The sequence below is a fragment of the Lethenteron reissneri genome, chromosome 35 (genome assembly GCF_015708825.2).
Source record: "Lethenteron reissneri isolate LAM-NWPU_2019-01 chromosome 35, ASM1570882v1, whole genome shotgun sequence".
Classification (NCBI taxonomy): domain Eukaryota; kingdom Metazoa; phylum Chordata; class Hyperoartia; order Petromyzontiformes; family Petromyzontidae; genus Lethenteron; species Lethenteron reissneri.
The window spans coordinates 4,235,251-4,248,856 of NC_083813.1; the positions used below are offsets into that span (position 1 = coordinate 4,235,251).

A 13,606-nucleotide genomic window follows, 5' to 3' on the forward strand; every position below is an offset into this window, starting at 1 on the left:
GCCAGCAGACAGGTAGAGCATATGGTTTTTTTCCATTTCAGAAAAGCATATTGTATGGCGGATACAGTGAACATCGATCTCATGCAAGTCCTCATTCTCGGCGTAACAATGACGTGATGGAAATGAGAGTAGAGCGGAGTGTTGTATTGTATCAATGTTGCCCGCAGGGGGCATAAGAGAGCAATGTAAATGCAATGTTTGCGCGATGGGACCTTTGTTCCAGTTTCTGGTGCAGAGACTGCTGTGCAGAGAATGGCTGCATACATACGGATAGCAATCAAAAGGAAGGCAAGCTGACGATACAGTCTAGGAAGCAAACGTAATTTTTTAAAAATACAAATAGCAAGTAGCAATACGCAGGAATGTGTGTAAAATAGCGAGATTAAAAATACAAAACTGTATCAGGATGGGGTGTGTCAGCAATTTTAGATTGTCTGTTCTAGCGTGACGTGCGTATGATTACTGTGCAAACGCACAATATAGCATCACTATGTAACAATCAGATTAGTTGCAGATGGTGTGTACTTGTGTTTGCACAGCATATGTAAATAGGAAAGTGCACAGATCGTTCAGAAACTTGCTGTACCGTTTCATACAGACACTTTGCTGGCCTGTTGGCATGTGTCTCACACGCATAATCTCAATATGGTCCACCAACCCCTCCAACGCGCTGAATCACAGGCGTGCGCCACCACCGTGCCCAGAATGCCAGGCAGAGTTGGCATCCCAGCAGGAGTGCTCGGTGCTCATGAGTGGAATGGGTCGACATCGCGTGGCACAGTTATACTGTGGTGTGAAGGAGCAGAGATAGATACACCTGACATTGGAGGAATAATGGATGGGTGTTTGTGGAGGATCAACTAAAATTGTTTTCTTTGTATGGGACCCATCTCCACCCCCCCCCCCCCCCACATCTAAGCTTTCTCAAAATATTAAAACAAATAACCCACAATAACCCGGAGATTGGATAAAAAAACAGATTGCCACTCCAACTGTCGCCAAAGATAAAATGAAATGGCCAAACAACCAAAAACTTCCCCCCACCCCGCCCGCACTCCCCACCTTATGACTACGTTGAAAAACAATGCAGCACTTGTTGACGTCTAAGAATGGGCATTTCTTGACTAAACTCCTACTTGCGTGTAGCGTGGTTGAATTATTTAAAGAAATATTTTAAACCGCAACATTTTCTTACATTAATGGAGGACATGCCTGCCATTAAATATTTCAGTTTGGGCAGCTGTGCTCACGCAGCTGAAAATATATAGGTCACAGAGTCGGCTAATTATGTTTCTCATCAAGGTATTTAAATGGGTGTTGGATTTGATGTTATGCTAAGGGATTTTATTCATTAGCTTCATATCTGCAAAGTACTGGACCTGCGATAAAATATATATTAAAGGTCAGTGGTGCTTTTTAGCAAAACTAGCGCTCTTTGCCCAAAGTGTACAAAAAAAAAACACTTTATAAATGTGAATATGTAAATAGGTTTCCATTTAACCACCGTCATCATTAGCCATGGTCTATCTATTGCTAAATCATCATCCATGTCACAGGTAGTATCACTACTGTTTTTTAAATCAACATCATTCTGCATGATACAATAAATAACCTTTGTTTTGTAGACGCATATCTAGGCCGTGTATAATGGACTGTTTGAAGCTTCTGTGATGAAAATAAAGTAAAGCTAAAGGTATTTATCTTGATTTGAAGCTTTCGTGACTGCAGGAATCCACACTCTTTGGTTCTTTCGGTAAAGTCACGTGGGTATAAAATAAAATAAATCACGACGTTTCGGGCGCAACACAGGCGTCCTTCATCAGGTGGGAAAGCGTGGCCTGCTGATGAGGCAGACTGTTTTCCCACCTTGTGTTGCGCCCGAAACGTCGTGATCTATTTTATTTTATACCTACGTGACTTTACCGAAAGAACTTGCAATTGCAATTCTTATGGCACTGCTGGTGGAGCGGCCTTCACGAGAGGGAGCTCAGGGTACTTGGCATTCTTTTCCATGCTGTCCATACAAAACCTGCCAATCTTGACCTACCGATCGACTGTGGTGAACCCGTTTGGTGAACAGAGGTGGGGGGGTTACAAAAATGTGCACCATTGTTTTAACTGACGCGCCATTGCCAATTCAGTGCTCTGACCATTACACCATGGCAACATCCCATAATGATTGTAGAAGACGTTACATTCACGTTGCGGAGTGCTATCACAGTGCAACCTTGTGATGTTAAAGCAGTATGACTCCCACGCCTTGTAAACACATTCCTGCAGAGGGAGCTGGTAGGAACGTTGGGTTGCTCGGTCAATGGCCAGGGTCAACGCCGGCGTGAGTAGGTTAAACGTTGAGTTTTATAAGGGCACCACGGGGTGACCAGCCCCTTCCGACCCTCCCCTCCCCACCCAGCCCCTCCCTCCACGACGGACGGACGGACACAATAATCCCCTGTGGGCTGGTGTAACCAGGAGGTTCCTACCAGTATAAAGTACATTCACATCGTCACAATGCATTGCGTGCTTCGAGCCGGCCATGTTAAGCCAACGCAGATTGTACAGGAACGCGTCATATCAGTGGCGATGGCGGTTAGTCCAGCACCAGCAGTTCATTTTTATGACATTTGTAATCTTATATAATTATCCTGGAAATCCTGAGTCTGAGGACGTTTTATCAGGACTGTTTTGTGTTGGGATGTCTGGCTAGTTCCATTACAGTTTTTTAGATACATATATATAAATAAAAGACTTCCGTTGGTCTTGCTCCATGAAACTTGCAGTAATATTTAATCCGTCAGCATATGAACTTATCTCGACCAATGTGAAGCAGCGAACTCTGTCCAAGTGAGCAGTTGTTGGACCGATTTTAACCTTCTGGGTCTCATGAGCAGAATAAGGATTGCTAAGCAAAATCCTGCTGGGTTGCCAGATGCTATTGGCAAGGGCACTCCATCTTTATGACGGGGCCCTGTGCGGCGAAAAAAGTTAAACCGTATGAGTATAAAAAAACATTAACGAATGTTTGGCGTGTAGCACAAGGATGCAGTAGAGTGCTGAATTTAAATCGAGAAGTGAGAGACAAAACAAGTGACAGAATAGCAGCCGAAGTAATATTTATTGTTACGATTCAGGGATATGATTAATTTCGACAATATATAATTTTTGTTTCGTTTTTCTGCGTCATTTGCATTGTTTGTTTTGCTTGTCATGTCTCACTCAACGTCAGACCTTTTTTTTTACATTTTGTCAATCGTCATCATCATCGTCCGTGATCTATCCACTGCTGAATGAAGGGCCTCCTCACGCTGGCATTCATGGTGGTCTCGCGATGCCACAATCCATCTCGCTTCTGCACGCGAGCTGACTGATCGCTCCATCTCCCAGGAGACGTGCTTTCAGGCATGTTCCCTCGGTTGGCTGCCATTCTGAAACCGGCAATCATCCATCGGCCAGAATTAGTCTTCTGAAGCCAACTTGCTTTTCTCAGCAATGTAATGTCTATAATTTGCATTCGTTCTCGGATCCAGTGTAATTCTATCGTGTACCACTACACGCTTCTTTGCGTTACCTTACAGCTCTTGTCAGTATTCATATTTCGAATGCGTATGTCATAGCAGGCAACATGCACTGATTGGAAACTTTCTTCTTTAAGTGCAACAGTCAGTTGATTTTCATTATCGTTCAGCTTTGCAAAAGGACTCTAAACCGCTCTTCACCTGTATTTTATAATTTGCATCCCGTTTCACCTTCAGTAACCGCACTCGGCATTCATACTCGCATCTGTTTGGATGATATGTCCCTACAAAACACGTTCGGCATGTACGTTTGGTTAAGCGAACTTGCTACAGTACATTATTTTAGTTTTTTTTAAATCATATATTCTGTTGAGCCCCACTTTGTCGCCTCCTTGTTAGGTCATCCAGTCATTTGCTGTCCTTCATTTCCATCGGTTGTTATAATGACCTCGTTGTCAGCACATATGGGACGCTTGGTGTTTTCTGCATTTATGCCTTCACATTTCCAATGACATTTTTTGGAAAATATTTTTTTTTCAATACAATTTTGCGAACAACCTTGGTAATTTCTCTTGGCGTTCCTGTGCCAGGAGGGTAAATTCCACGTGACTTTTGCAGGATCAAGCCTCTTCAGAGGACAACCACTGTTGAGCTCCTAGCCACGTGGTCATTATTTTGACGACCGCCGAAAACAGACGATGGGCTGAATCAACCACTCACCAGGATTTTGACTCATGAGCAGATTGTAGGTCAAATGCATTACCAACTGTTCCAACCACAGTATAGGGCGACAAACAAGGCAGAGATGGGCGCATGATCTAACAGCCAAATTCAGAAATACTGCAACAGAGTTCCAGAGGATGTGACGCGAACAGTCGCGAAGTGCCCTCATCAAACAGCTTTATAAAGAAGGGCGACTGCTGTTGATGTCACACGGAGGGGGTGGTTCAGAGACATGATGCCTACCCTCCCATTACATCTCGACCTCTCTTCCCTTCACAGATTATAAGGCTTGCTTCATACGCTCATTTGCACAATGTGTGAATGCTCGACAGAACCTATGCATTTCACGGACAGATGCTTCATGAAACAATTCATTTGACGTTTTAGACAATCTCCTCTGCCTTAACCGTTTAGGGCGTCGCAGAGAGCACACTGCCGTTTACCTATAAACTTACATCGATTCGAGTGCTACAGAGAGAGAGAGAGATTGACGGCGTGAGCTGCCTTCCTGTCTCATTGAATGCGACCACAGCAGCAGCGATGCGTGGATGATGGATTTTAAAAGCCTGATCTTCCTTAGTGTTGTGTTGCTCTTACGAGGATGACAAGACCGAGAGACACCCGACTGTACTGGGTTTGCCGGGCGGCGTGCGAGAAAATGAAAACGCCCTTCTCGTCATTCGATAGTACATTTTATGGCAAACGATGCGAACGTGCTTGAGCGGGGAACGTCGTGTTAGCGCAACGTGGATTAAATATCGAAGCGGACAGTCGAAATATATAGCACGTGGCGTGCTGTGAATTGAAGAGCAGGTGTTCCGTACGTACGTGCGAGGTGATTTACAGTGATGCGATGCTCGGGCGAAGGAAAATTTCGCAGCTCTCTCTCTCTCTCGTGTCATGTGTACGAATTAGCAGATGCTTTCAATGTGATCGTTTAACTAATTTACATGTTCACCAGATACGAGGCGCCATCTGGTGAGGCTAAACCACTTGGCCAGGCACCAACGGTGTTTGTTTTATGGTTGCTTTCGTTCTTGGCAAGGTAATGTGGAATGTCCACCTCTGGCAGAGGGACCCTCGTGGAGATGACACCAGCCGATGCGCGTTTAAACAATATCATTATTTGACCCTTTTTTTTTATTGTAAAGACATAAAAAAGATCTGTGCTCTAGCATCATCTGCCAATTCTCAGATGTGGTTAGAATCTAAATGTTACGCCTTTTGTTTGTATGAGGTTTGGTTTCAGAAGAGCATCTATTGTTCAGGGCAGATCAAAGTGTGGCATCATAAAGGTCTTTTCCAATTAAACGAAGGCATTCCGAATGAGCTACTGCTAACATAAAATGTCTCAAGTACAGTACTGTAATATAGCAGCAATAAAATCACAGAGGGATTAAATCTCGGCATAATGTGCAGATATCACTCCTCTTAATCCCCTCCAGACCTCCATGTCAGGCCAAACTGAATGGGATATCATTCTACTGCTGAAAAATCCAATCTTTATGTGGCGACTTATGCCACGGGCTACAGGTTATTTATATGCCCTCCTGATTCATAAAGCGTCTTTGGAAAAAATAAATGAAAATTGTTGTCCTGATTCCAGTGCTGTCTGCAGGTGACGTCACACAGCGACGGTGGACAGCAAACTCGCGATTGTCCAATGGGGGCTGAAGAGAAAACGGCGTGCAGGGCGATTTAAAGGGCCCCCACCCCCCTTCCACACACGCGCACACGCGCACACCTGCTGGCCGAAGGCACGAAAACGTGAAAGCCAGAATGAAGGGCTGGGCTTTAACGGCGTCTCAGCTGCTCACGAAAGGAAAATGAGTGGCAGAGAAAACAAAAACGGACCGCGGTGGCGAGTTTGTGCGCGTGTGTGTGCGCGCGTGTTTTGTTGTTGCGAGCAGTGTGGGAACCTGGTAAATCGTGTAGAGTGTATTGTCGTTCATTCAATTTCCAAACTTGGGTCATCTGGTATGAGTGTAAGGTTAACCGCTGTGCTATTACTGGTAGGAACATCCTGGTTACACCAGCCCACAGGGGATTATTGTGTCCGTCCGTCCGTCGTGCAGGGAGGGGCTGGGTGGAGAGGGAGGGGCTGGGTGGGGAGGTGGGGATGGGTGGGGAGGGTGGGGCTGGGTGGGGGGTGGGAGGGGTGGGGCTGGGTGGGGGGTGGGAGGGGTGGGGCTGGGTGGGGAGGGGCTGGTCACCCCGTGGTGCCCTTATAAAACTCAACGTTTAACCTACTCACGCCGGCTTGTGCCCGCCCTCACAGTCGGGCATATTTGCGGAATACACCACGCCGCCATTGACCCTGGCCATTGACCTAGCAACCCAACGTTCCTACGAGCTCCCTCCGCAGGAATGTGTTACTCGTTCTCAAAGGATGCTCATGATTTTTTTTCGAATTAAGTTACAAAGTGACGGAAGAAAAGCAGGCCAATTGTTGATAATTCACTGGTCAACACACTTTTTCTGGCATAAGGTATTCCAACGGGTTTAAGGTAATTTTTGGGTGCTGATTCCAAATCTATCACATCAGGTTTTTGAGATATCAAATATTGCATTTTCAATAAAAACTGCAGAAGAAAAATATTAAATAAATGTGGATATCTACATAAAATGATATTATAAACACACTATCCTAAAAATACAGCACCATATTTTAACACTAAAGCAGTCACTGACTCGCAACAACTTGCAATCATAAGTGACAGAGTTAATTTCGGGTAAAATCAATGAAAATGGTGTATGCCGATAGCATAACAATGAGATGTGATAGAGCAAATCTGAGATCAGATTTGGAATCAGCACCATGAAATTAGTCTAAAACAGCTGCAAAAGTCCAGGCCAGAAAAAAATGTTTTTTTTTTGTTGGCCAGTGTATAATAGGCATGACAACACGTTTTTATACACGCAGTACAGGATATATAATATATATTTTAAAAACTACTTGAGCTTCTTTTTTAACATGCTCATGACAACACGTTGGAACACGTTCATCTCTTATTTCGCAAGTGACGAATGTTCGACTGCAGCAAGGAGATCGCAAATTACCATCCTGGCTGAATGAAATCCCCTCACCCCACCGTCCACAGTAGGCACGAAGACGTGAAAGCCAGAAGATGACTCTCAGTCCATGTCACCTTCACCACCAGCCTGAGCCGTGTAAATGCGAATTCGCACGTGAATCTACAGACGGTCATCTGCAATGTGTCTAGTCATTGGTTCTGATTGGAAATCGAGCTTAGCACATGTATTTATTTCCCTCTCTTCAATGGGCCTGTGCCCTACTTAGTCCATAGCAACAGTGGGGGCATGTCAGACTTATGACGACCACATCACCCAGAATGCTCCCGCTCGGATCTGACCTCAGAAGCTAAGCATGCAGGGCCGAGCTTGGTTAATGCTTGGATTAGAGACCACCATGAATTAATAACAGGAGTAGTAGGCACTGAGAGAAGTAGAGAGCAGTGCAGGCAAATCCATTATTGTTGTTGTCTCTACTCACACCACTTACATCAAGCCGCACTGACCAGTGTGGTGAAGTATGGATAATTATCCCTCATGACCTGCACAGCGAGGGGAGGCCCTCATCCAGCAGTGGAGTGAAAAAATGAACTGTACATGTGCATGGTCCCCTCTCTGTAAGTCCGAGTGTCCAATTTGTTAAAGGCCTGGCATGCTCCAACGTGTTAACATGCAATATGAACAATCATGACAATTGTTATGATTTTTATATTACCAGTCGCCCCATTATGTCTGCTCGCCTTTTACATCCTAATTAAGCCAATGTTCCCACACACAAGAAAGTTGCAATTGGCTACAAGGAACTGGTATTTCACATTGCTTTCTGCACTCTACTCTGCAGTACAATTTTGATTTATATAACATAAATATACCACACCTCCGATTCGCACGTTTGTCTAGCTACGGTGCGAAATAAGTTCTAGATACAGTATTTCCAGAACTAGCGAAATACTGTTGCATACATGTGTAATGACATAGTGACATCTGCTGGCCGGGAAAGGGAAGCACGGGGTACGGGTACGCTTAGAGTAACAACCAATCAGAGAAGGAGTGGTATCTGGGGCAAATGTAACAGGTGGGGTTAGCCCAGATACTCCGGCCACCTGCTCGAAGGTTCCACGAGAGGGCGTGGCCTGAGGCGGGGCCTAGCCACACCTGGGGGGATATCAGGGTGAGTGGGCTCGGGGCTCGTGTGTGGGGTCCTGTGTCTTGGCTGCGTCGCTGCTCGCCGACATCTCTCTCCGTCGTACGGCCACGTGGTAGATCTCCTGTGTGGTTTCCATCGTCACGCTGCCAGCCAGCGGCGTGGCCGAGCGAGGGCGGTGGGACCACGCCGAGTGATCGGCTGTGTGTAGCCAGTAGAGACGTTATATCTCGTGTTGTACTCAGTGTGAGGAAGAATAAGTGTTGGTCTGTGTTGTGCTCAGTGTGAGAAATAAAAGAAGAAGTACCCTCTACACGGCGTGTCGCGGAAGTCGCTCATTACACATGCACCACTCTTGTCGCGCATTCCACGAAATACATCAGTTCCGTTGCATACAATACGATTGTGATGTACGTCAATGTGTTTTCATATCCGAGTAATTCGATATCACCGCGAGAAATGAGCGATAAAGTCAGTGTGTGCATAGGGTGCCGGGTAGATTCTTGGCAACAGTTTTTTGGGGGGAAGCCTTCATCCAGCAGCGAATTGAGCGTGGCTGTCGATGATGCGTGTACGTTGAACTTCTTTCTCTCCGTACTTAGCCAACTGCGCTAATCGGAGGTGCGGGGGGCAGGACAACAAACTAAACACAAAAAGCAGTTCTAAGGAAATGAGTTTTGAATCTAGATGAAAAAGTGCATAGCTCCTGTGTGTTCATAATATTGTATCGGAAGGCAGAGTGTTCCAGATGGCCGCAGAAGCGCATTTGAAAGCGCGCCATGCAGTGACCGTCTCCGTTCGATGGTCACCCAAAAGTTTCTTCGAGGTTGACCGGAGTTCCTATGACGGTGACGGGAGTCCACGTTGCGTGGCTGATGTAACTGTGTGTCGTTGACACGTGTGTTCGTCATCATTGTATCGCGTGACGCCAAGTCTATCACACAGTGCATCACATACAGTGAGGGAAAAAAGTATTTGATCCCCTGCCGATTTTGTACGTTTGCCCACTGACAAAGAAATGATCAGGCTATAATATTAATGGTCGGTATATTTGAACAGTGAGAGACAGAATAACAATAAAAAAATCCAGAAAAACGCATGTCAAAAATGTTATAAATTGATTTGCATTTTAATGAGGGAAATAACTATTTGACCCCTTCTCAATCAGAAAGATTTCTAGCTCCCAGGTGTATTTTATACAGGTAACAAGCTGAGATTAGGAGAACTCCCTTTAAGAGTGTGCTCCTAATCAAAGCTCGTTACCTGTATAAAATACAGAAACAATCAATCAGATTCCAAACTCTCCACCATGGCCAAGACCAAAGAGCTCTCCAAGGATGTCAGGGACAAGACTGTAGACCTACACAAGGCTGGATTGGGCTACAAGACCATCGCCAAGCAGCTTGGTGAGAAGGTGACAACAGTTGGTGCGATTATTCACAAATGGAAGAAACACAAAATAACTGTCAATCTACCTCGGCCTGGGGCTCCATGCAAGATCTCACCTCGTGGAGTTGCAATGATCATGAGAACGGTGAGGAATCAGCCCAGAACTACACGGGAGGATCTTGTCAAAGACCTCAAGGCAGCTGGGACCATAGTCACCAAGAAAACAGTTGGTAACACACTACGCCGTGAAGGACTGAAATCCTGCAGTGCCCGCAAGGCCCCCCTGCTCAAGAAAGCACATATACATGCCCGTCTGAAGTTTGCCAATGAACATCTGAATGATTCAGAGGCCAACTGGGTGAAAGTGTTGTGGTCAGATGAGACCAAAATGGAGCTCTTTGGCATCAACTCAACTCGCCGTGTTTGGAGGAGGAGGAATGCTGCCTATGACCCCAAGAACACCATCCCCACCGTCAAACATGGAGGTGGAAACATTATGTTTTGGGGGTGTTTATATGCTAAGGGGACAGGACAACTTCATCGCATCAAAGAGACGATGGACGGGGCCATGTACCGTCAAATCTTGGGTGAGAACCTCCTTCCCTCAGCCAGGGCATTGAAAATTGGTCGTGGATGGGTATTCCAGCATGACAATGACTCAAAACACACGGCCAAGGCAACAAAGGAGTGACTCAAGAAGAAGCACATTAAGGTCCTGGAGTAGCCTAGCCAGTCTCCAGACCTTAATCCCATAGAAAATCTGTGGAGGGAGCTGAAGGTTCGAGTTGCCAAACGTCAGCCTCGAAACCTTAATGACTTGGAGAAGATCTGCAAAGAGGAGTGGGACAAAATCCCTCCTGAGATGTGTGCAAACATGGTGGCCAACTACAAGAAACGTCTGACCTCTGTGATTGCCAACAAGGGTTTTGCCACCAAGTACTAAGTCATGTTTTGCAGAGGGGTCAAATACTTATTTCCCTCATTAAAATGCAAATCAATTTATAACATTTTTGACATGCGTTTTTCTGGATTTTTTTGTTATTCGCTCTCTCACTGCTCAAATAAACCTACCATTAAAATTATAGACTGATCATTTCTTTGTCAGTGGGCAAACGTACAAAATCAGCAGGGGATCAAATACTTTTTTACCTCACTGTAGCAGCAACTCGTTGGGTAATGGTGTTTCTTTTTTTCTTTCCCGCACCGCCGATTCGTCCGGTGCGAAAGAAGTTCAACATACATTCATAGATTTACACACACACACTTCCTCCCACCACACACAACTCCCTCCATTCCACCCAGAACAAAGTGCGACGGGTGGTTTGGCCGGCAAACACGCGCAGCCGCCTTTGTCTCCCCAGTGGCGACGTTGACTACACACCGCACACCAGGTACTCATTCGAGGCTGAGTCGACCTAGGGGAGAGCCCAGGACCGGTTCGGATAATCGTCACCGGTGCTGTAGGGGACCCCCCCCCTCAAGCCGCGTGCTTGCAACTGGCTGGCCAAGGCACCCCCCCTCCTCCTCCTCCACACCCCCAGCGGCTGGCTAAGGCACCCAGCACACACTTCCTTGAACTCTGCTTCATGTTCGTAGACCTCGGATCGGCGGCAGAGGGGTGGAAGCCGCTGCCGGACGGAGCACATGAAGCCCGTAGGATACATCTTCAGCAGCAGCAGCAGCAGCCTCTTGTCTGTAAGGAAGGAAGGCTGCTACTCTTACTATCCGACTGCCTGATTATTCACTATGAACAGAGGAACTCTCTCTCTCTCTTCAGTGTCGTTCTATACGTATCCTGCACCTTCACATACATTTTCTAGCTTACATTCATTCATACACAAGTATGGACATATATATACGCGCCCACAAAGTTTTTTGTTTCATTCATAGATGCCATAGATTTACACTCTGCATTACGTCCATGTGCAGAGGGCGCAACTTATTTGCTGCGCGCAACACGGACGCGTGCACGCGCGCAACTTCACGCAGCGCAAAGTCACAGGCGCTGCAATTAGACGACGTCTTCGTAACACGCGCACACATGGAACCACTGTCACACACTCACACGCGCACATTTTAATTCATGCAAAGACACAACAAGGACCGTCACGTACTTTAACACACGCGCACGCGCGCGTACGCACGCGCGCGTCTCGATGCAATCAACGCCTTTGGGAATGCCAGCAAATGTGAAAGCGACGCAACGCATTTCTGGCGTTGTTGTGGGGGTTTGTTTTGTCCCCTGTGGCGCGAACAGTGATGAGCCATGGACGGAGCGGTCCTCCACAAGCAGAGGAGCGAGGTGTCCGAGCTGACATGGGGCTACGACGAAGGTAACAAAGACAAAGGGTCACCGCCATAGATATAGCCTCTAGACGACTGTCGGGGCAAGTGCCGTTTGCGAGTAGCGGCAGCACCGATGCAGGAGGGCACGCCGGCACGGGCAACATCGAGAGGGTTGCGGTGGCCAAAAGGCACAGCGGCATACGGACGCATTTGTCTCAAGCAATGCTGAGATGTTTGCACACGCCACCAGGTACTTATTTGAGGCTGAGTCGACCTAGGGGAGGCCCGCGACCAGTTTTCATATAATCGTCACTGGTGTTGTTGACCGCGAGCGGGAATCGAACTTACGCTCCTCGGTGCGATGTGTGAACATCACCACTAAGGAGACAAAGGCCGTGCCATGATTCATGGGGTGCTACACGCTAAAAGCACTTGCCCCAACAGTCTGTTAAGGCTATCAGGGATGTGGAGTGGGAATCTTTGTCTCACGCGCACCTGCCTAGTGCCTAGCACTACACAAGTTTGTGATTTCACTTCTGTGTCTCCACCACCACCACCAGTAACACTTAACTCGGTCCAGGAAATTACCGCTGTGGGGAGCGGTGGCGCAGCGGTTAGCGCATTGTGCTTCTGCCTTACGGCTGACAAACTTCGGTGGCGAGGGAAATCTGAACCGGTTCCAGGGGCCACCATTCCACTAACCAACCCCGCACTGATCATCGTGGTGAAGTATGGTCGAACAAGCACTGTGACGACGCTGCGTTATTTTTTGGAAAAATCCTGAATTCTGACAATTACAGGAGCGTATCGCAATTCGGCTTTTAATCTCACGTGTGGCTGGTGAATGAGTGAAAGATGTGCGAGTTTTTTTGCAATACTGCTCAGCTGCAATTTACAAAGTGTCTAAGTGTGACTTTCATTTCAAAACGCTGTACAAGAAGACAGGCATGTTGCATTGTTCGATTAAGGAGGGCAAGAACAAATGGATTTATCGACTGACAAAAATAAATAAAAAAAAGAGAAACAGAATCAGAATATGCTTTTAATACTGGAGGAATCCGATGAGCTACAGAGCTCTTATTCACAAACATTCCTTGCGGAAAAGGAGAAACGCCGACTTGAACAGGGGATTGGCATCAGCAGCGTGGACAAATACACAGAGAGAGTTCCGGACGCTAGGAACAACAGCGGAGAAGGAGTGACCTCCCCATAAGTGGAGGTTGACTTGGGGGTGGGGGCAGGGCTCTGATAGGGGACCTAGGTTTCATATTCTTAGGTTTTTTCGGTAAAGGCACGTAGGTAAAAAATTCAAATTAATAAAAGTAAAATAAAAATAAAAATCACGACGTTTCGGAGGCAACACAAGCATCCGTCTTCAGGTGGATAGCTGTATCAAGTGATGCAGCAGTCGTGCTGTGAATGTTCCACCTGAAGACGGAAGCTTGTGTTGCCTCCGAAACGTCGTGATTTTTATTTTACTTTTATTAAGTTAAAATTTTTACCTACGTGACTTTAC

The 13,606-nt window shown here is 46.4% G+C and overlaps 1 protein-coding gene across 2 annotated transcripts in view; it reads left to right on the plus strand.

The window, feature by feature from the left end:
- Positions 1-11,339: 11,339 nt before the first annotated feature.
- Positions 11,340-13,606, plus strand: part of CA8 (carbonic anhydrase 8) — a 58,563-nt gene continuing 56,296 nt past the window's right edge. For both annotated transcript variants that reach the window (XR_009756112.1, XM_061565598.1), the window contains exons 1-2: positions 11,340-11,499; positions 12,062-12,137. Coding sequence is in view for 1 of the 2 variants with exons in the window: in XM_061565598.1 (XP_061421582.1) it covers positions 12,071-12,137 (67 nt within the window). In the remaining variant the exon portion in view is untranslated. The remainder of the gene's footprint in view (positions 11,500-12,061; positions 12,138-13,606) is intronic.